Source organism: Haliotis cracherodii, unplaced genomic scaffold (genome assembly GCF_022045235.1).
Source record: "Haliotis cracherodii isolate W230 unplaced genomic scaffold, xgHalCrac1.p SCAF_7, whole genome shotgun sequence".
In the NCBI taxonomy this organism is placed as follows: Eukaryota; Metazoa; Mollusca; class Gastropoda; order Lepetellida; family Haliotidae; genus Haliotis; species Haliotis cracherodii.
In genome coordinates this window covers 39117984-39142890 of record NW_027266330.1, presented here as the reverse complement: position 1 = coordinate 39142890, position 24907 = coordinate 39117984, and the positions used below count along the sequence as shown (strand labels likewise).

Genomic DNA, 24907 nt, shown 5'->3' with positions numbered 1-24907 from the left:
AGTCAGTGACCTCAGAGAAGGGTATAGTTTCTCATATTGTGACAGTCAGTGACCTCAGAGAAGGGTATAGTTTCTCATATTGTGACAGTCAGTGACCTCAGAGAAGGGTATAGTTTCTCATATTGTGACAGTCAGTGACCTCAGAGAAGGGTATAGTTTCTCATATTGTGACAGTCATGGACCTCTGAGAAGGGTCTTGGTGCTTATTTGAGTGGCACGCAATGACTTCAGAGATGGTCTAGGTGCTTATAGTGTGGCTGTAAGTGACCTCGGAGAGGGGGATAGGTGGTCATAGATTGGCAGTCAGTGACCGAAGAGAAGGGTCGCGGTGCTAATAGAGAGGCAGGCAATGAGAAAGGCGTTTTCTGCATTTGCACATTTTTATTTTGTTTAAGAAGAATTCAAAAAGTAACTACAAGTTGGTTTATATGCGTCAGCGAACTCACTCCGATCCAAAATACCTATAGACTTTTACATATATGCTGATGTTCTGCTAACGTTGTGAACGTCCTTTAATGTCTGAGGGGGTTGGTGGGTGTTTATGCAGTAGACGGCAATACATTTATCACAGCAGTCTAGATAAAATCATCGATTGGAAGTCCGAGTCAGACAAACGAGTAGTCGATAGTGTGAGGAAACGACCCGTGTCATAGGGTAAGGATGACTATGAACAGGTCACAACAGTGGGTCGGACCTATTGATTGTCAGCCGTCCAAGTTTTATTAATCCTAAAGGCCAAGCGATCTCTGGCGATGTCAGTCAACAGACTGGGAGGTACCAAAACCTAAGGCACCGAGAACAATTGGGAGTCGGACAACTTGGTACTTGGGATGCAAGCGTGACATTTCGAAAGAGGGGTCCGCATATTTGCCATTTTCACCCTAAATCGTTTCAATCACTTTTGTATCAAAAGGGAAAGAAAATTCAATGATATAAAACATTTATGAAAAAGGACAAGATCACGTTTGTTAGCCTTGACACGGGCCTATTCGAAAGAATTTTGCATTTATCATTTTCAATGATGCATTCTACATATTCTTGATGGAACCCTGGATGGATTTCTGTGTCAAAACAAACTGGCATGGCGAAGACGGTAATAAGAGGATCGAGCCACTCCATCATGTCGCTTAAGATACTGTGTTTGTGCCAAAGCTGTTTCACTTTTCAGGCCAGTCGACTTCATCCAAGCGAGAGACTCGGGGTTGCTGATCTTCTAAACTCACTGCACATAAACTAGATGCAGTGGTCGTTCAGATAGCCTCTCCTTGAAGAACTGCGTCTTGGCCGATTCGATATGACACTTAGCTTGGTTGACACTCATTATTATACCGTCCATCAGGACAGAACCATCAACAAAATCAACTTTGACATTGAGCCAGGTCCCACATCCTTTGTTTGTTTAAGGAAACTGTGGAATGCCTTGTTTTCATCATGAGTTATGAAATCCTTCACAAGAGGATCATCGGACAAATAAATGTGTGCAAAAGTGCACAATGCAATTCTATCATGAAGAGCCTCCACGTTACTCAAACCACTCCCTCCCATGATAACTGATAAAACATAAACGATTGAGGGAAGAGCCTAGGGGGGATCTAATGTCTGATATTCGTCGTGTCTGTTCGTCAATACCCAGAATGTCTTGATTCGTCCTCGTTCAATCAACAACACCAAAAGAATACGAAAGGGCGGGTACAGCATAAGTATTTTTGGCTTTGACTTTTTTGCGAGCGTTCAGCGTCAACATACAACTCTGCCCGAGGTTTTTCTTTGATATGTGCATTCTGGAGTTTGTCCCTAACCTGTAAGTCCTAAGTACGTATAGACCTGACCTTCTACGAGATGGTCAATGACTCCTCCACCAAGTAAATTGACTCATCGGCCCTCTTCTACCTTGCCACGTTAAAGAATGCTGCATTTGTCGAGTCCAAAGGAGGTGAGTGAGGGGTGTTGGGGATTTGTACTGAGGTGGTCCAGCATGATAACCGTCCTCTTTGCTAAGCAAAAACTTGAAGTATTTAGTGACTAACATAGACTAACATCTAGTCTCTGAAATGAACATATCGTACAGAAAAAACAGTTGTTCAGTTCTCTTAATAAAAATATAATAAAAGGGAGCCCAGTGATTCTCTTCATTTTCCTGATACTGCAGTAATCTAGACTTGCCAAACATTATAGACTTGCATGGGCTGTAGTTGATATATTTATATCGGGGTCTGTAAGACAGACTATGACTAACAGAGACGCATTGTTACTACTACTACTACTACTACTACTACTACTACTACTTCGATTTGATAGCCGAATTCGGTTGTTCTGTCATTATAATTATCTTAGTTATTATTATTATTATCCCATATATAACATTTTGTACTTTTGACCACTTTCTAATTGGCATTGTGTTCCTTGCTTTCGGCCATGGGAGCCGTGCCAATTTACACTTGTCAGAGGGGTACACAAAATACGTGATCTAGACTACCAGTTGTCGGGCTTTCATTTGGTGGAAGCCTCGGTGGCCGAGTGGCGATTAGGTGCCTCAATCTGGCAGTGTCTGGATCCAGTCTCGGATGGGACTCAATCCAAAAACGTACTAGAATCTGTACTTTACTAAAAAAGTGTTATCCCAAACATATATTTGTTACATTTGATTAATTTCTAAATGGCATTATTATTATTATTATTATTATTATTATTATTATTATTATTTACATGTGTATAGCGCCAGCTGCTAAAACCGCGTACACTTATTACCGCGGTAAACAGATATTCAATTTGCATTCTCAGCTCGGGGGAGTGTTCAACACATACGAACAATGTGTTTATGCATATTATCAAGGAACCCTACGACATCGGTTGGAGAATGACATCTAAAGTCGGTAGGGAAATTAGCACATACACACACACACAAAAATAAATTAAAAAAATACAAACATAAGGATAGACAAACCGAATCACAGGATGCCTGCCTCTGACAACATCTTTACCTTGCCATACTTCCCCCATGAAAAGCCGGCCGACGTGGGTTCGAGGCAAAAAACACAATAGTGTGGTCGGCTTTCCAACGCCTCTTTATGTTCGGCGAGGTTCAATCAGTACAGGTTCAACTAGAGCTTAAGCTAGAATCTATAACATAATCCTATCTAATACCCATAAACATAGTGTTTGGAAAACAAATGGACAATATTTGTGTTCATTATTGGAAAAATGCGTATCAGTCCCATATAATATTATTACTCGCTGTCAAGGCCGGTCTTATTGTTTTGGTACGGCCACTCGCAATCTCCAAGGGGTTGGAAAGGCGGAGGCACCATACCGAACCTTGTAAACTAGTCTTCATAGTTCCCTTGACGCATCTTGCAATATCGCCACTAGACGCATTAGTGAATAACATTGATTGAGTTGCGGTAATAGCAGGTCTGATCAAACTAATCGACGCGGTCTTTGATAAACCCTTTCTCTGTAAGAAGCTCAAATCTAGGCATTACGAGAACAAAGGCCTTAGTAACCTCAATGTAATGCGGTGTTGATTTAGCCGACTGTTGTTTCAATTACCACATCGGTTATAAAGACCCGCCTGAGTTACACGCTAACAGTCTCGTCCGTTGAAAGACTTGTGCATAATTGCTTCCAACCGCTGCAGCATCTAATACCTGGATTTGAGGCGGTGTTCATTACACCACTTGCAACAAGTGGTTTACAAACAGTGTGCCAGTGAACCTTTAAACTGCAGAAAATGCAAATCAAATATACAGATCGGAGCGTGTGAGGTAGAACTGGATTGGCGCTCGACCGGGGGTGATGCGACGGTGCCCAGAGCGACCACAAACATCCCCTGGCCTTGGTAAGGTAAAATGTGGGGATTACAGCTTGGGCTAACGATATCACTTTGTCTCCAAGACAATGGAATCAAATCCAATAGCGCTGATCGAAATCCATGGCTTGGCGCTCTGGCTTCTTGCAGAACACTGTAACACTGTTTGCTTAATTCTATCTCGTCTATACACGAGGCCGTGTTCTACTTTCTGGAAGCGTGTGTCAGTTTTGTACCCTAGAGGGGCGGCCAACACGGGAAAGATGTAATTCTATCGAATGTATATTAGACGGAGAATAATACTGAATACCGCCCAAGGCGCCAAGGTTTCAAATTGCGACCGTGTTATGCCGTTTTCAGAACGCTGTTCAATCTCTACTCACGAAATTAGCCTTAAAATCATAAAATGATCTTCGTATCCATTTTCAGCGTATTCCAAAAATAGAAAATGTAAACACCATTTGTATGTTTTCAAAATTAGTTTTTATGAACATCTGTGATATTGAATAAAATGAACGGGAGAACATGTATGTCAGAATAAAAACGATCTTAAAAATTTGTACCTATCTCTGTCGACCAAAGCGAAAACGGCCTTGTAAATAGCTGTCTACAATCTCGTCAAAATATAGCTCTCTTCCTTGAAACCACGGTTATCGGATAATGAACCTCCAAAACTTTTCCCAGAAAGCTAGCGAGTAGCCAGTTCTTTCCACAACAAGCCACTTACAAAATCCAGATGTTTGTTATGAGTGAAAACAATCACAGCTTCCTGCTGCCGTTGACCTCGGCGAAAGCTCGGGCAGAGCTCGTGCTTCTCGTGGAGCACGTGCCCGCATAGTAATCATGCTACTTCAGACCGCACGTGTTTTTCGTTCCCGTCTCCAGCGACAAGCGCGAACTGGCTTATAATTCTCGATGTACTTATCGTGACCTTGTTATCATGTATCTGTCAAGAGCCTCGAGGAAAAGAAACTGGATAGATTATTCGTGAAATTGAACACGTAAAGTTTCTACTTTCTTGCCTTGTGTGCGATAAGTACTTTGTTACGTGTTTTCAACGTTGCCTCTGATAACATCGCATGTAAAGAACACATGTTTAATCAATCATGTATCAGGCACAAATCAGTTTGGTCGTACATCAATTCTTAAAGAAAGCCACACTTGTTTAACGGGAGTTCAGACTGTGAAGTCACCAGAAAGTGGAGAGTTAATTGATATAAACAATAATTTCAATGATTTGAAACTTTTGACACAATTCCGTGTCTTTCGGAAGTACACGTGGCTCAACGCCTGAAGCTGCCTTTGGAAAGTTAACCCCGTCGAATCCGAAATTCAGGATGAGTGAGTGAGTAAATGTTGTTCTTGACCACTGTCAGCATTCACGGTACTCTGTAAGGGATCGTCCAATTGATATTCTGTTTTTGTTTTTGTTCTTTTTGTTTTGTTTTGTTGTTTGTTTGTTTTGTTTTGGGTTTTGTGTGTGTGTTTTTTAGTTGTTGTTTTTTTGTTTGTTTTTTGTTGTTGTTGTTTTGGGGTTTTTTTGGGGGGGGAGAGGGTGAAAACTGTTTTGAATAAAACGCAATTAGTTATGCTTCAGACCGTTGATGAAAAGTAAATTAAAATACATTGATGCAAGGTATTAAATATTTTGACTAATTGTTTAGAAGTCCCACTACCCCCTCCGCCTAACCCCCTCCCTATCAGGATATCAAATGGCCGGCCCCTTAATACGCTTAGTCAGACAGACGAGAGGTTAATATTGCGAGCAACGAGTTAGGTACGGTGTTAAACACCCAATGACACTATATAAACACACAATCTTCATTCGTTGGAAACCCTGAAAATCCCGGTTAGAAATGATCTGCTACAACCCATGCTTGTCGGGAGAGGTGACTAACGGACCTGGTTCATGCATGTCATCGTATCCTAATTGCGTAGAGAAATGCTCACGATGTCACTCATTGGATTGTCGGATCCAGACTCGATTAAGTGCAGCCCGCCGTCATATAGCTAAGTGTGGCTATAAACAAACAAAAAACAAATCATTCATTGGATACTGTTCGTTTCTGCACTACATCAACCGAACAAGCATCCATACGTCCAATAATAAAATACAATAGAATTTATCCAGGATTTGAAAAAAAAAGTCAAGTGAACAAACAAATGACAGGACTGACACAGATTAACACGTGAGGCGACGGCAAGTGGGGGTGGTGGTTCCACCGATGTGTGCATATGCTATATCATGATATTAAATCTCCAGTGCTGGGCGTCTCTCGCTGTGTCGCACAGATGCGTCCAAGGCGAGACATATCTCACTGGGAAGTTTCATTAAAGGCTCTGCCTTGCAAACATACGCACATCTGGATTTGACAGAAGAATCTAATCATTAGACTATGTCAGAAAAATGTGCGTCTCAGAGTTTCCAGAAAAATCGAACCTATCCTACAACAGAATAAGTGTGAAGCATTATTATGAAACTGTATTCACATATCCCAGTTGTGTAACTCACACAGATGTGATTTATGATTTTCGGGTGTTTGTTTGTAGTTTAACGCCCCTCTCCGCGATATTCCGGCTATATTACGCCGGTCTGTAAGGACATGACAATCCAGTGATTGAGGTCATGAGCAACGATCTACGCAATTTGGAATACGATGACATGCATCAACCAAGTCAGTGAACCTGACCACCCGATCCCGTTAGTCGCCTCTTACGACAAGGATAGTCGCCTTTTACGGGAAGCATGGGTTGCTGAAGACCTATTCTGCCCCGGATCTTCACGGGCCCACACAAATGAATTATGAAAATGACTGTATTAGACAGTTTGTAAGATTTCAATGTCATCTGCAATGATCTGGTTGCCTTCGGTACCACATCCGTACATCATGCATGTCACTTTCCTCAGTCCATTGAAAATACCGAGTTGGAATGTCTCTCCAGCAATCCCTGCTCGTCATGTTTTGCTTGTTTGTTTGTTTGTTGTTTAACGCCGCACTCAGCAATATTCCAGCTATATGAAGGCGATCTGTAAATAATCGAGACAATCCAGTGATTGACATCATGAGCATCGATCCGCGCAATTGGAATCGATGACATGTATCAACCAAGTCAGCAAGCCTGACCACCCGATCCATGTCAGAGGCAACAGACGGGGTCGGGTAGCCAGGCTCGCTGATTTGGTTGATACATGTCATCGTATCCCAATTGCCTAGATGGATGCTCATGATGTCAATCACTGGTCCGACGACACATAGCTGGAATATTGCGTGTAGCGTTAAACAACAAACAAACAAACAAAATAAAGAAACAAACACCTTCCTTAGGTCACCGAGGTTAAGATTTTACACTGTATCCTACATGTTTTTATTCACAGGCAAATCTGAGAATTTTTTAAAGTAATCTGCATGTTCATACTTAAAATGAACCTGTAGTAGCAGCACGGGCGTGGAAGTTCTCTTCAATCAAGCATTCGTGACAATAAGCGAAAAGTTCATTTCATCCACGACATCAATGACACTCGCAGCATCCAAGCAATCTTCCAACCAAAGTTCGTCTTAATTCAGACCACCGAAGACCGAGGTTGTCAATTCTAGTACAGCCGTGATTAGATACCCCGACCAACACGGAAAACAAGTTGTGATTAGTGTGTTCTCCCAATACCACAGCAGAAGCAGAAAGCAATTGAAGACTTTCTAATCATAACAACAGTGCGAAAGCAAATAGGTGAAGATGGCCCCGTTCCAGAGACCCTCTGTGGGACTCCCCTCATTCTGTGCAGCAATCGATTCCCCATATCGCCCCATATCTTATTGAGCCGATGCCAAGTGTATGGTTTAGCTGTTGCGAGGAGAGCTATCGACCAACAGAGGATCGTAACTAAATACTTTATCAATACTCAAAGCGGAGATGTCTTTGTCAGTTTACACTTACTGGAATTATAAAGTTTGTAACGGTATATGTGGAGTTCGACCAAGGTGAAGATGCACGTTAAGGGTTATATGCGGACTTATTGATTTGTTTTCGACTAATTTTCAAAAGTTTGGTTAAGCTTTCAAACCATCCCCGTTTCCTTCTAATGGTAAAATTTATTTGTGCAAGCTTATTTGGTCTTGTAATAGAATGGCTGAATACATGGGTTCGAAGGGTGGAGAGCGAAAACAAACTGATTTGAATTTCATCGTGAAATCTATAGTGAGAAGCTGTTAAAGAAATATCATCAATATGATTAATATGTTACGATCCTGAAAAAGCCCAAGGTCAGCTACATTAGGAGAAGGTCATGCCGGTGACATTAATGCGAGGGGATATTCTTAGAGTATTGGTTCCAGGTTTTGATGATCTTTCACGTATAGAGCGAACGTCTCAGATAGTCCCTTGAAGAGACCTTTCAATGAAGGCTGGCTAACGTACATTCCTTTCAAACGTGAGCGAGTCAGCCGCAATATAAATCTCTTATACAAATGGGATCCCAGTTGGAATAATGAAATTATTTCGATAAAATAAACTCTTGGAATATTGGTCAAAATCAATAAAGGCAATTTGAATGTATTAATCATATGCAGTCAGTAATATTATCATACGTTTATGATTCTGATATGATTGCTGTGACACAACAGTTAAACCACTGGATACAATCTATGCCATGGGTGGGTGTTGACTTTAGAGATCGGACATGACATCAGATCAGACCCAGCTGACAAGGAATCATTATACACTGGCAGCATGAGTTGCTGTTCATTCTATCAACCACTAGTCAGCTTTGTCGATGTTCGATTATTTAAAGACATGTGTCATTTAGTGAGTAGGTCAATGTGAGATATGTAGTATTTGGGGTTACACTTTCGAGTACTCTTTAGGGTGGAGTCCCATCCGGGATTTGAACCCACATTCTCAGAGCACACAAAGTCAGCGATCTAACCCACATCGCCACCGAGGCTTCCACAAAAACAGAAGACCGACAATGGTATACTTCATCAGATAATTTGTGTAACCTCTGAAAAATGTTAATCGGCAAGGCTCCCGTCGCCAAAAGCTGTTCGGAGTAATTCAATATTAGCTCTGTTTCCGTCACACAAAACATGAATCCTTCTCAACGATCCTTAATTTATGGCTAATCACAGTTTTGCCAGTTAGATGAGTGAACTTTTACGCCACATTTCGCCATATTACCGTTACACGTCAACGTGGGACACCAGAAATGAACCGCACCCTTTGTTCGTGGCATTACCTGACTTACAAATCGGGGGGTCCCGGGGACCCCGATACCTAACTTCAAGGGAAATATGAGTTCCTGTAAAGTAACGAAATATTGCAACGTACTGTACAGAAATATTTGATAATTATTTTTTTTACACGACCTTCATATTTCTTGGCAAGAATTAATACAATGAATAATATTTTGCGTCACTTAGGACGAACTATTTATTTTATCTGCGTGCATTCATTACATATTTATAAATATCTTTTTCTTTATAAACATTTCATCAGGTGTATTAGTATATAATATATACAAAAACAGGGTCCATATATTCGAGCTTGTCAAACCTCCTTTATCCACACCATATATATGCGTTCTCTGACGCACATTTCTGCTTCATGTGAAACCCTTAATTGTTCTCTAAGATACTACTGCCCTAACGGAGCAACAGTGCATGCAAGTTCAACAACAGCTACCTCACGTCATGGCATATCTTTAGTATACAGTAACGTGTTACAGGTAAGTAATTACACTGCGTCGATAGCCTAAGTGATGATAGATGATGGTCTGGCAGCGGATGCCAAGTGCAGGCAGAAAATGGTAACATCGCGCAGCACCAGTAACATTTACCACAGGACTATAGTATCATGTGGTGTCGAGTTCATGTAACTCATGGTAAGGTCGTCTCCTACACAGGCTTCAGCAACTCGGAGACCTCATCCAACAATTACCTGGCGACATTGGCAGCCATCAGACTTGATTGGTTTGGGAAGGAAACTGGTAATTAGGGTAATGATACAGATGACGGGATGATTTGATTTAGATGCTATTACTCCGTGGGTACCTTACGTTGAAGTAAATGCTTGGAGAGGCGTGGAGTGTACAGTGTATCTGGAATGCTGAATATCTCCGTCTTATTTAGTTGATCTGTTAAATAGGTTTAGGAAGTGTCGGACATGTAATATCAATAATGTGACTTTTTCATGGTGTTCATGTTATGTGAGGTACATCTGTATTTATTATGTATTACTCATGAACGTTTTAATAAGGTACCAAACACAGCGGAGTATTTCTTTTCCTGTATGCCATTTGTTCGCTTTGGGATTTTAGCATAATTGCCCTAGCAACAGCCCTTAGCAACGTGACGCCAATCGTAAATGATGACGTCATACATTGATGTCATATATGGCTTCTGTAGCTGACCCGGAAACAAACATTTCTTCCACATGTTGCATGACAATAATATGGGTTACACATAGCAAAATGTAATCTCACAGTGTCATGACTACCCCTTTCTCTTCAACGGTAATTATGGGGCGGTCGGGTTGCCTAGTGGTTAAAGCGTAAGACCCGGGTTCGATTCCCGACATGGGTACAATGTGTGAAGCCCATTTCTGGTGTCCCCCGCCGTGATATTGCTGGAATATTGCTAAAAGCGGCGTAAAACCATACTCACTCACTCACTCACTCAACGGTGATTACTATCTTGATACCGGGGAGATACCGGTAGATTATTATCCGCTACCCTTTCTGGTCGCTGTAGAAGGATGAAATAACGATCAGATTATTAGAAAGTGTTTGAGTATGACATCGTTTCCCAGAAAGACAGATGATTCCTGTGTTCATCCAATCCTATGGTGGCAACTCCATTCCTTCCACCACGCCGTGATATGGCCGCCGTTCATGTACATTATCGCAATGTTTTTAAAACATCATTTGCTCGGGAGGGACGCGTTTCCTTTGTTTGTTTGTTTGTGTTTTTGTTTGTTGTTTAACGCCGCGTTCAGCAATATTCCAGCTATCTGATGGTGGTCTGTAAATAATAGTCTGGACCAGATAATCCAGTGATTGATCTCATGAGCATCGATCCACGCAGTTGGGATACGATGACATTCATCAACCAAGTCAGCGAGCCTGACCACACGATCCCTTTAGTCGCATCTTGCGACAAGCAGCGTCGCCTTCTACGGCAAGCGTGGGTTGTTGAGACCGATTCTAACCCGGACCTATAAGAGACGTGGTGTACGCACGTCATCAACTGATGTTTATACGTTATGTCCTTTTTAGAGGAACATATAACGTATGGTGTGTCGACAATCACTGGTGTTTTGAGTGTCTGCAGTGTGTATGCAGAAGGATCTGTTTGACCTAGTTATTCACGTACAACAGGGTGTTGTTTATGGGAGTCTAGTTTCACGGAACCCTTGCATCTGCATTTCTTAACCTGCGCGATAAGCCTGTTGCAATACTGCCCCGATCAAGACTATCGATAACAGACTACGTAAACACTCTGTAATCACTGCCTTGTAATCATCAGTAAACAAAGGGTAGTTTACTCTCGAAGCGGCAAATAAATGACACAACTTACACCATAATGTCGTGACAACGTCCGGTTCGCTTCATCGCAGTGGCGCGTATTGTTGTTCTACACAATGGTATTGATGCAGTATTACAGCTTTGTTTCTTATAATCTATTCACCCACTCCAATAATCATAATAATCATAATATCAGTCACATGCCGGTTCGCTACATCACAGTGATGCGCTCATCGTTCTGACCAATAATAATTCCGTATTACAACATTATTTCTATATAATCTTCCCACCCACTCCAATAATAATAATAATAATAATATTAATAATAGTAATAATACTAATAATGATAATAATACAACCACAGGCACACTAACGTGTATGTTTACCTTCAGCTTCATTGAAATGTAACGCGACAAACTATGTAACAAACTATACAGAATAACAACTCAGGAATATGGAGAATAACAACTCGGTAACCGACGTGTTTTTACAAAGGCTACCACACACATTCCAGTATATAGTGGTCCTATACTGTGCATTCCCCTGGTATTTCTACAGGAAGCTACGTCCTACCTTTAGTACGTAGTGCGATTGCCAGTAAGTAAAATAAACCTAGCTTGACTATCATGGGCAATCGGAGGGACTGCCGTCCCCCAACTCATCGATTATCAACACTTGCCACGAAAATACCATTCCAAATGATTGGTACGTTTCATCGCTCTGTTGTCTTGGTACATAAACACAAACGAGGGGGCACAGTTGATGGTGGTAGCATGGTCATAAAGGCATACATTTCATCGTGGTCAGTACTAAACTCATAGAAAAATCGACAATTTGCACACAGAGCTTAGGTTGAAGAACGCGATGGCAGTCAGTTATAAGCAAGGATGGAATGGAACGGTTGGGACAAACCTATCTTGAGCATCGGTTTCAAGCCTCCAGTCATTACAAGAAAGGTCACCTACTTTGATAGGATCTTTACAATCTATATTAAGGAAACGGTGGCGGGGACCATGCAGGTTAGGTAAACACTCGGGGAGACTTTGTTCTGAGGAAGAATCGTCAGCGTTCAAGTAGAATTCCTGTGTTAAAATCATGTCAACAGACTTCATTGAACTGGCAATACATTTTGCAGAAACAACGACGTCAATAGTCGGGCATACTCGGAACTATGCCAATAATGAGCTTCATCATCGAAATGATGTAGCCATTTAGTTGACAACGAGATGGCCATGATGGAATAAATGATCGATCGTCGCTGATTCCTACCTTTAAATGTCCACATGACTGGAATAAACAGGCAGGGGGGGGGGGGGGGGGGGGGGGGGGGTAAATCATTTGTAAATGGGTTTTCCTAACGATAGTCACCTTCACATATATCCAACTACAGACGATATAACGACAGATTACTTTTGGTCAATTAAATAGAGAAGCATCCTTGACGTGTATTGTGCGCTAGTGGTAGACATCTCATGCTGAGAAGCCATGGCTCAATTGGTCCCCAGTAGCTCATGTTTGTGCTAAGAGACAAATAGATGGGCACTGGACGGTCAAAATGGCACTCGAACTGTTTCTTCAATGCTTGGCCACCTGGAAAGACTACCTGACTTGTTGTGTCATCGTATGCAGACATGTGATCAAATGGTTGGCTGTATGTTAAAGGTTCCAAGTGATGTCGCAATATGCGAGTTTGGGTTATCACATCCAGTGATAATCGTGAGAAGATTTATGGGCAACACTAGAAACGACATACTCTCAGTTTAACCTACACACTATATATATTTACAAAGTTGTCCCTTTTTCTTGTCATGGCGGTTGAAAGTTCCATGTTCAATCACAGGCACATTTTGAGAATTTTCTTGGGCAGTAAGGGTTTTAAGTTTTCATGTGTCTGTCCAGCTTACCTGTTCAAAAGTACATTTATCACTGGAATCGTTAAACAGAATATTGTGTATAACAGATATGTCGGAGTATGCACTTCAGATACATGGACCACCTTTAACGGTGCCACTATATCCATGTTAATGGTATTATAATACAAGGAGTTGTGAAAACTGATGTGTAAACTCATATGGGTTAAAATGATACCTGGTCCCGAATGTACAACGGAGTCTCAATGCTGCAACTGTTTTCTATGTTTAAAGAATATGAGTTACACTACGTATTATGCTAATCTTATTCTGTGCATGCGTGATCAGGATGAGGCGCCTGGGATGAGATGCGTTCAGGATTAAATGACATGTCTGCTACAATTGACATGTCGACATATTATTGAACTGACGCACATATGATATATTTGATTATGGTGCTTGCGGACAATAACGTTAGAGTATAGGATGGACATTCTATGCTGGTTGTCATCTTTCATGACATCAGTTGCCAGGATAAAACCCTCCGTGGACAATTGCAATTGGATCCCATTGGTCTGTTGTCATATCATGGATTGTCACACAGTAGATTGTTGTCTACCTACTTGAGTTGACCACTGGATCGTGGCAATTGTCAGACGCCGAGCCAGCAACAGATGCTGCTATAGTGTGGTGCTGTGAATTAGCTTGGAGTAGCAGGCACGAGGAGGGAGTTTTAAGGACATCGCCATGATGCAAATTATCTCCTGCATCAACAGGAGTAACAGTTGTAGAGTGATTGGATAAGCACTATAAAAGCTGAATAAGGCATTATAATCACATAAATGGGGCTCCCACGGGGACACAGGTTAGGATAGGTCCCAAGCACTCTACTGCTTGTCGTACGGGCAGACTAAATTGGATTTTGGGGTTATGCTCTGCCAAATACGTGTCCTCGTATTAGACGCCATTGGACGTTGCTCCTAACCACAAACGATTTGTCCTGGCCAGATTCAATTATTCAGAGGCCACACGGATAGAGGGGGATGTTGCTGACTGGTGTAAAACAAAGCTAACATATGTAGTAGTGAGTGAGTGAGTTGGGTTTAACGCCGCTTTTAACAGTATTCCAGTTATATCACTGTGTGTCAGCTTAATGTGGGAGAAAAGTTTGAAGTGATGCACCCCCCCCCCCCCCACACACACATACGTAGTAACACTGGCAAAGGCAAATGTGGTCGTTGAGAAACGATCATGGTTTCCCGCTGCTTTTAGTAGTACTCCAGAAATACTTCGGCGGCAGCACCACCACTGGGCCTGACGTATTGTGTCGAAATAGAGACTCGAACCTGGACCTTTGGCATGAAGAGCTAACGCTTTAACCCGCACTGACACTTAAAGACCAGTGATGATCTCAGTGCTAATTACGATAATCGTCGTACCGAGGTCGCTTTGTGAGATTTCATATCACAGTTAGTGGCGTATTCTTTTGGCACAGTGCTCGGCGTCACCAGGGGCGGTGGGATAACATAGAAGTTACAGCGTTGGCTAGTCAAGCCGAAAACCTGGGTTCGATTCCACATGGGGACAATGTGTGAACTCCATTCTCCGATGTCCTCCTCCGTGATATTGCTTGAATATTGCTAAAAGCGGCATAAAACGATACCCACTCGGTGTGACCACCCACAAAAAGTAGCTCAATAAGAGGATGATATGAAGGTTAAAGCGTTTTGAAATAGAAGGGACGCACGCAGTTAGACTAATTAATAAAAACCACCGATTTCTACATGTTTCAATAAACAATAATATTGTCAATTTCGATTTGTCAAATTCAACTTGGAGTCTGTCATAAACGTGTGGAATTATGGCACAGTGCAGCTATATATGGAACATCTATGTACATAACAAATTAAAAAAGCAAAATTCAGTAACCATGTACACTATACGTTCAAGAAAGAACATATTATTGATCCTATCTGTGTCAGGTGTATAACTTACCAAGAAAATATGTGTATATCGGTTTCATCTGAGCGAAGATTCTCCAGATTCTATGCTGGTTTTGAAGAACAGCTTGGCACACAGTGACAGGAATGTCACGCCACAAGAACCTGATACTGTCACAGCTGCTTGCTCGTGCCAGGTATGGTATTGTCGGCGCTTAATTCAATTACAACATGCGTGTGATATTCCTTATATTTTTGCTTGAATAACACACTGTCCATTGCATCCTTTTAATATATCCTTCAAAGATCGAATGTGTTCGAGTTACGGACCATAGCGTAATGTATAACAGTTCCCTTCTTTGTTCAGCAAATTAGGGACTAGGATGTGTTTTTGTTAAAGAATTCTTCCAGAAACTTAAAGAAAAGAAATTTGCCTCAGGTTGTCAAAAGAAAAATAATTGTTTGCGAGACATGATGTATATCCTGACAAGTTTGTTTTGTGAAAAACAACAATATTGTCTTAACAAGGGGCCGAAAATATGTTGGATCTCTAGCAACTGCTAATATTATTTAAGACCACAGCCAAGGAGATAATTTTCAAAACATTCACTCTCTGCATTTGACTCGAGTTCCTGTGGTAATTCCGGGTCAGATACAACTTCAAGTGCCCTGTGAGAGCCAACTAAATGGGAGATGGTTAAGCTCTACGACGTATCTGATTACTTGCCACAATGGTATAAATTGTTGCTCATGCTGTCATGCACTTGTTTTCCTGGACGAGACTCCATGATATAAGACCACCGTGAAATTTGACTGTCTCATTCATTCACTGACTCCTTACACGTCAGATCGATTTCGAAAAGAACGTCACGACCTTGCTGCATGACCCCGTTTAGTAATTGACCCTTCCGAGCCATTGCCAAGTCCGATCATTAGGTCTCTGCAGTTGAGTACACGAGATACAAACGTTGACTATAAAAGCTAATCAAGAACTAAATTACAATCAACTCGGTCGTGATGAGCGCTGAAGGCCATATTGGCAGATACTGGTCAAGAGACAGTGAAAATGCGGACAAAATAGTCATATAAAGTACCGAGGCAGTCGGTTTCTTTGGACTTTCTTAAGAAAGTTCGACCATCTTGTAATATCTGAGACGTCAAAACACAAAAACAAAAAATGGTTACAGATCAGTATCAGATTACTAAAATGCACGTGTGTGTTAAGTCAAAATAACACTTCGCTAATAATACATTCAAGGACTTGTCGAATACTAAAATCCTGTAAATGATGAACATATAACGAAGTTTACTATGCAGTGAATAATACTTGCCTTTCGTTGGGACGTATATGTTAAGAGTAAGACAGTCCTCTACTTGGTTGTGCAAGAAAGGTGAAATGTTTCTCAGACGCGCCGCTCTCTCCTCAGGTACTCCTAAATCCCTGTCCAATGGTTTTGGTTGAGGACAAGCTGTCTGGTTCCCCACTGCCGAAGCAGTGCCTGACCAACGTTCCATCGGACTTTTCGGTGGCATGAACCTCATACTACCCTGGTCGAGATCTGCATAGCGAAGCCCGAGATAAGCAATGGTGGGGCGAAGGTCGTTGGGAAACTCAACAAGCATTCCCCGAACTTTTCCGTACCTTGTGTTAATTACACTGGAGCTCAGCTGCTTCTTATAAACGACTCCGCTACTGTGGTCAAGAAGACCCATCAGAAACAACAGGACGTGGATTAAACACTCTAACATCACGGCACCCATGGTGATGGAAACGTAGGTTGTTCCTTGTCACAGTGTTTCATGTCATGAGCTGTAGAGATCCTAGCCACATCTGACACAAGGCAAATATTCCTGCATCCCCCTCGCTTGCTACCCACTTTATAAAGAGATCGCAATTTTCAGCCTCAGCGAGAAGAACAGCGAACATTCCCAGGTAGCGGCGTTGGCAAACGTTGGCTTGTTACGTAACTAGCTGCTCCGTTCCCCTGCTTGCAAGAAACACGTATTTGAGGCATCACCTCCTCTAACAAGGAATACTTTAATGTTTCAACTATGTTGTGTAGATATGCTCGCGCCTCTGCAGCTCCTCACTGAATGGGAACACATGTGTTGGTGGGATAGGAGTGAGCTGGTGCCGGGGTCAAAGGTGAAATGGGAACATAAGGGATTTCCATAACGCATTTGGGTGAATCGGAGCCTGAGATACCATTCTTCCCTCGGGATGAGAGGTGCGTGTGTCGGTAGTTATGCGAGGGATGATTCGACAGACTGAATGTCAAAACCTAATTTTGGGGGTTAGCAACATCTGACTCGTCATGCAACGGATTGATTGATTGATATTAACATCAAAGAGGCTGAGTGTACTCAGGATGTACGTTTTTATCAACGACGATTATGTGAGGAATTTTACTGGAAGAACTACAGGACTCCCCGTGTACTCGCCCGTGAAGAGAATAAAGAACGCGCGTTTGAAACTTTTTTAGATGCTATTTTCGTACGAAAATTGTCTGTGGTTTCATTTTTTAAACGATTGAAAAAATATGAATCGATAATTATCTTTCTCTACTTTGATAACGAACCAGGTACTGATAATGTATCTGTTTGTTGGAATTTCATAATCATATTTACACATTTTCATTCATGGCGTCTTCATATATTTCTGAAAAACATTCGCAGTGATATGTTGTTTCGGTAGCATCAAAGTATGTATTTCTAATCGCTTTGCGAAAAGTCCATCGTTGCATAAGTGAATAGGGCGGTCGGGTAGCCTAGTGGTTAAAGCGTTCGCTCGTCACGCCGAAGACCCGGGTTCGATTCCCGTCATGTGTACAATTTGTGAAGCCCATTTATTGTGTCCCCCGCCGTGATATTGCTGGAAAATTGCTAAAAGCGGCGTAAAACCATACTCACTCACTCCCAAGTGAATGGATGCATGTGGTTAAAAGACCTGCGTCCCTGACGACAGCATACATCCGGCTTACATGGTCACATGTCACAACATTCGGTCATTGGCGTCTCACAGCAAGCACAGCATGCGCTATCCAGGATTTTTGGTCAGAGTTTCAAAACATCACTTCTACATTTAATTTCTGAATACAACGTAGACCTTGACGTTGACTGGATGTCTTCCATCAACGTTTGCTTGTTAAAGTATTAATGGTTGTATGTGTAATGACAGCAATAATACGCCATGTTGTTTGTTTGTTGTTTAACGCCGCACTCAGCAATATTCCAGCTATATGACGGGTGTCTGTAAATAATCGAGTCTTGACCAGACAAACCAGTGATTGACATCATGAGCATAAATCTGAACAATTGGGATACCATGACATGTATCAATCAAGTCAGCGAGCCTTGGTACCCGATCCCGTTAATCGCTTCGACAAGCATAGTCGCCTGTTACGGGAAGCATGGGTTGCTGAAGACCTATTCCAACCCGGATCTTCAGGGGTTTAATATACGGTCATACCATGACATGTTCTAATGATGGCACGGGTCAGTCGTGATGATGTGCCGAAAATGATGGTGAAAATGATATGAGTGGATATGAATCAGTGATGATACCAAGTGTTCGAGAAAATGTAATTTTGAACAGGTCCAACTTTACCGGAAGCGTTTGTTTGTTGCCTCGATTCGCAACAGTATTACTCCTGCCATAGTGATTTGTAACTTGTGTTTAATCCCTAATGTGTTCTCGTTGCTAGGTGGCTGAAAAATTGATTTTTTTATTTCACCCACTCATCTACTTATGCATCTATAACCACGCCAATTACAGTAACAAATTATACACGAAAATGTTGTCAACATCCTGTCATGTGCAAGGAAACACACTTTACACTATATGTCGTCACACGTCGACCGCTGAGGTAGCTTAGTGCTTAAAACGTTTGCTCGTCACGTGGGGTTCTATTTCCCACATGAGAACAATGCCACAAACCCATGCCTGGTGCCACTCGCTGTGATGCTGCTGTAATCGTGCAAAAAGCGGCGCAAAACTATACTCAATTTCAAATGACGTCACGCTTGTGTCCTTAACGAAGACAAGATGACATCATCATCTCACAAACAACGTCAAAAATGTTGCAGTAACTTTATTTGGTTGTGCGAATAGCAATACAGCGTGACAACGTGACAACGCTCTATGCCAGCAAGATATGATCGTATCCCGTCAAACACATTCATTGTTTGGACGAGACACAAAGGTGCTCACGTGTTGAATTACAACGCTCGAACACAAAATCCTTTAACTCCTTGAGTGATTTACGTTGATGACAGGTTGAAAGCAGCTATCCGTTCAAGCGGGCAATTTGCATTTCAAACAAGCAAAACAGTTAAATGTATTCACTGTGTTTGCGGAGACAACTGAATTGAATCTGTCTCTCATCAAACAAGGTATTTGACACCCCCTTAATTAATATCCACCAGCAAATGGGTCTTGACACGTCCTATGATTACATACGATTAATTCGCAGTCGTCGTGAGTCAATACGCTTTTCCGTAGGTAATTGTTAAGGGATTGAGTTTTAAAAAAGGGAACTGTATAGAGTTACGCCAGCGACATTGACGAGAAGATATTACATATTAATCAACTACGTGTCTGTATCAATTTAGAAATCATTACACTTAGAGAGGCGTGTTTGTTATTACGTTAATCAGATATCCTCAACCAAACGACCACATCCAAAGAACCTATCAGCGAGTGTGGGGTTTGGATTAACCGCTTTCAAAAGTATTTTAATTATGTTACGGAGTGTCAGCTTGGGCGTGGAGGGAGCGAGTATGGTTTTACGCCGCTTCCAGCAATATTCTAGCAATATCACCATGGCGCGTCAGCTTAAGTGAATCAAGTCACAGGCGTTTACCACTTGTTTTGAAACTCACGGGACTGGCACTGAAAACCCAAGGATCTCAATCAGCTGCGATTCGCGCCTACGATCCGCGGATCCTGACACAAATAAAAAACGTTGCCAACGTCCAGTGCGAGGTGACTTTGTAGTGTGGACTACTTTGGAAGGTGTTGTTTCAATACATCTACCTCACAGCGACTGATCACCATTTCACCATGGCAACGGTCGAAACACAATGCTTGTACAAGTACGCATGATAAAAAATAAACTGGTCTTGTGTGAACCCTGTTGAGAAAGTAGAACTGCACATACGACCTCGTAGATCATAGTTAAGTCAAGTCATGGACCTAACATGCTAGCACGTAATCAAATATGACTGGTAGCATCTGGACTTGGAAGTTTGCAACACATTTAACTTTTGAAATACCGAACTATGCCACAGACCAGTGCCAGCCGGTGTGTGTGTGTGTGTGTGTGGGGGGGGGGGGGGGGGGGGGGGGGTGTTGTAGAGAAAACAGCTTTATTTGAATCATGAAAATACAAGTTGGGGACAAGTAATATTTGTACTAAAATTTGCCCCCCTCCCCCCTTGTCACAAAAATGTTAACTACGGCCTTGAAGACAATGGTATCCCTTTATATATACATTCTTAATTTCATAAATTATCCCTTGGTCCGAATCCCCGTTCGCCCCGATTGTTTCTAGCTTTGTCAGCACAGTAACAGTGCTCGTGGGTTTCATGGAGTGGTAGACGTCTGAGACCTGCCTCATTTCGGGCTTTCCGCCCACATTAAGCTGACACGCCGCGACATGACTGGAATCCCGTTCAAAGCGATGTTAAACCCTACTCCCCAACTCGCTCACTCACTATCCCATCATTTTCGAGATGAGGTGATGATAACTCAGATATTTATGTGTATCATTCGACCTCTGCAACTTGGAAACAAGTGTCTACTTGCTGACTTCCATTCGAACCTTGAAACGCGGTATAAAAGAAGGGTATTATATAAGATGCCAATGGCACTGACCTCGGGCAGAAAGGGAAAAACTGTAACTGTCTCAGTTTTCAATACATCCTATCTACCAAACTGCGGCTGTAACAAGTGTGTGTTATAATTCTATCAAGTAAAGAAACATCTCATATTACTTTCTGTTCAACAATCTCGCGATTGTAAGATAGACATAAATGTATGACATGTATTACACAGTACATAGATAAATCATGTACTTATACTTCTTAAAAGTACATTTTGCACCCAAAATCATTGCCCACGGTTAGGTGGTGCAAGCTTTCGTCCTAAATACCTCTTGAGGATATAATCAGCTACGTTAATAGATCTCTGTGAAGTTTAGTTATATGTTATCAATGAATCATTGACACAACTAAAGTCACAATATTTGACCTCTGGAATTGACACGTACATTAAACAGGATAAATTTGTATATGTTTTGGTTTGATTTGGTTTGTTTGTTGTTTGACGCCGCACTCAGCAATATTCCAGCTATATGGCGGCGGTCTGTAAATAATCGTGTCTGGACCAGACAATCCAGTGATTGATATCAAGAGCATCGGTCAACGTAATTGGGATCGATGACATGCATCAACCAAGTCAGCGAGCCTGACCACCCGATCCCGTTAGTCGCCTTTTACGACAAGCATAGTCGTCTTTTACGGCAAGCATGGGTTGCTGTTCAAAAGACCAATTCTACCCCGGAATCTTCACGGGTCATGAGTATATGTAGACACACGGGAAGATGCAATGTACATCCAATACACACGATGTCAAAGAAAGCAATGAAATGCCATGAATATGAAATATACAAGATGTGAAAGCAAGCGTTATTATGTCACTAGTGGACTCATTACCCCATCAGGAGACTGACAAGATGAAATCAGACTAATGCACATGAAATGTACAACATACAAACACAATTCATCAGTGCCATTGAGGTAGCAAATCTACTGGTATTATAGTCAGACAAGAATACCTCATTTACCCGCAGATCGTTTCAGTGGGACTTCGACCGAAACTTTGAAATCGACACGGCTTCATGTCGCAAGGCATACCGTCGATAAGCATGTCCGATCAGGGCTAGTTGATCTCTTTCATAGTTTTGTTAGCATACAGATCTAAGAGCGTGAATTCCTACCCAGATCAATAGAGGACTTGGCTCTGTATAATACTAGGACTCACAATTGTATTCGACGATGAAATATTAACAGGTGAGTATCAGTGTGCATAATGTCGTGCTAAAACTTTCACCCTGATACAACATATACCCAGCCATTTGCTTGATGCGATCACAAAAAAAGATGTTTAAAGTACACAATCAAGGTGTCTGTATTCTCGGGAATTACCGTGCAATGTAACAGGGATAAAAAAGCAACTCGTTGCTTTGTACAAATTAATCACTTTATGGAGTATTACTTTCAAGGACCAACACGTACTCAAATGCAACATACGATGTCGAAAAAATGCATATCGATTTGTTTAGATAAAGCACCTCGCAATGTGAACAGCCATTAACATCAGGCCATAATTAAATAATGTAGTTCAATTTCTATGGAATGCGCTGCTCTGGTTCTGGTGTAATTTACTGCTGTTTGTAACAGTTAATCAGCTGTGTATGATTGGCACGGGTGATACGTATACATGGCGTGTGTACACAAGAAATATACATCTGCAATGTATTAGCTTGGTATATGCACGTGCTTCATGTCATGGGCTGTCACGGCCGTGGAAATAACTTGTTATGTTTTCTACTGAAAACAATCTTCGAAAACACGGGGGACCGTCAGCTTGTCAATAGTGTTTACCAACGAACTTTTATTATCACATCTGACGAGCAGAAATGCAAGCTCAATCAACTTCGTATTACTAACACGAGCTTGTAAAATGGAATGCCAGGACGTGGTAAAATCTCGTAGCATCATTTGTAGCAACCTGCAGAAGCACACTAAATCGGATGTCAGTGTGTCAAAATATGTCATTTAAAGAAACATACCCAGCAATCTCTGTCTTTAATCAGAAAATAGTAAATTTCCGTAAAAGGATATGATCGTCACTGAAAAAGCCATGATTCAAACCCTCTGTGAATACCGAAAATGGGAAAATTCACGAGGCTAAACAAAAAGTCGGCAAATTCTATTGATTCCGTTCTCGATGGAATAAATTCCCGCTTATTTTTCTCGAGAACTTGCTCTTTCCTATCGTGTGATTGCATACAGCTAACGGGAGAGACATACTTGGCGATCCCCGTGCTGCGACACTGGCGGTCATGCTGCAATAACGATCAGACATGGTATCGCACTCAGTCTTACTAACCCGACACTCACAGTGGAAGTATCTAGCTTTAAACGACACACAATCTTAATAGATTAAGCCCAGTTGCTGCTGTGTGTCTCTCTCGACCGGGAGACAACGAGTCCAAAGTTTCAATATTCCCTAACGTTGGATCTAATTAATGACTTGCATACCGTTAACTACCGATATTGTCAGTACCACTGCCTTATACTTGCTGTTTGTAGGAAGGGTGTATATCGTTCACTATTCAGAGGTGGAACTCTATGTTAAGAAAGGGTTCGCACTAATCAAGGCACGAAGTGTACACGTGATTGAAACTGGAATGACACGTAGGTGTCTGAAGAAGTGTGATGCGCCCCCTTCGCATTCCCCATCCCATCTCCCAAACATCACTAACTCCCACAGCCAGTGAATATCCATTTTCATAAATGGACATAATATTCCATGGTGTTTGCTGTAAAAAGAAAACATGCACATATATATACATGTCATTTGTGTGGAATTGTCATGGAATTGCAAAATGGATTGATATATGGCAAAAGAAAATATCACTTACCCTTGGTGGGAACGTATAGATTCAACGTGAGACAATCCTCCCCCTGTTCGCTTAAGAACGGGGTGATGTTTCTTAGGTGGGCCACCCTTCCCTCGGGCAAGCTCAGACTTAAATCCCGTTCGTGGTGTGTGACTTGTGGACAGACCGGTTGGTTTTTAACAGCAACTCGTATTCCAGTCCACTTTTCAACAGGGTTTTTTGGAGGCATAAATCGCATATTTCCTTGGTCAAGATCAGCATAACGGAGGCCCAAATATGCCTCGACCGGCCGAAGATACCGGTTAGGAAACTCGACAAGAATTCCTCGAACTTTTCCATACCTGGTGTTAATTACACGTGAGCTCAGCTGTTTCATAATCACTCGGCCCCCGCTCTGCTCAAGGTGCAAACTAAACACAAACACGAGGACCAGGATGGCGATGCACTCTACCCCCAAGACGCCCATAGTAACGAAAACTTAGATAAAACACTGACAACTTTATCAATGCTTTTCATGACATGAACTGTTGAGGCCGCCCGCGCTACTGCCACCAGACAATGTATCCATGTGTATAGCTGTATCGATGCTCAGCTTCGCCGCTACCCACTTTATAAAGAGATCGCAATTTTCAGCCTCAGCGCGAGGAACAGCGAAGCATAGTCGGATTCGAGCGGCTGGCGATTCTGGCTTGTTTGAAAACATCACTTCGGATCTTCCGCGGGTGTCAAATTTAACTGGTGAGTTCGTGTGCCGTGGAGGCAGACGTGTGCCCCAATAAAGAGCGCATGCGCAGAAGTGGGAGTCCGTCTCACGGCTGAATGAGACCGGGGAAGTTCTGTGTTTCAGTGAAGAAGATGATGAATTAGAGCTGGTTTAGAAGTGTAAAGCCGTGAATATTCCCACACCTCGACACCGGCGGGCAAACGTACAAACCTACTGCACAGGGAGATATCTCAAGGTTGTATTCACGTGGGAAGAAGGCGTCGATTGCATAGGAAATATCGCCTCTGCTTTTCAACTCCCAAGATTAGGAACGTATTTATTTGACCGTTGGACTCAATGAATGTTATTTCCACTCGATCGAAGATGCCTTATGCTCTTTTCG

The 24907-nt window shown here is 42.0% G+C and overlaps 1 protein-coding gene across 3 annotated transcripts in view; it reads right to left on the bottom strand.

The window, feature by feature from the left end:
- The window catches only part of LOC139447153 (neuroligin-4, X-linked-like), a 140371-nt gene extending 115688 nt beyond the window's left edge, over positions 1-24683 (bottom strand). For 2 of the 3 annotated variants that reach the window (XM_071228340.1, XM_071228342.1), the window contains exon 1: positions 23823-24683. In XM_071228340.1, the coding sequence (XP_071084441.1) occupies positions 23823-24267 (445 nt within the window). In that variant the 5' untranslated portion in view covers positions 24268-24683. Of the gene's footprint in view, positions 1-16445; positions 17173-23822 lie in introns of those variants that run through there. The other variant, XM_071228341.1, reaches the window with a different exon arrangement.
- Between the last annotated feature and the right edge of the window lie 224 nt (positions 24684-24907).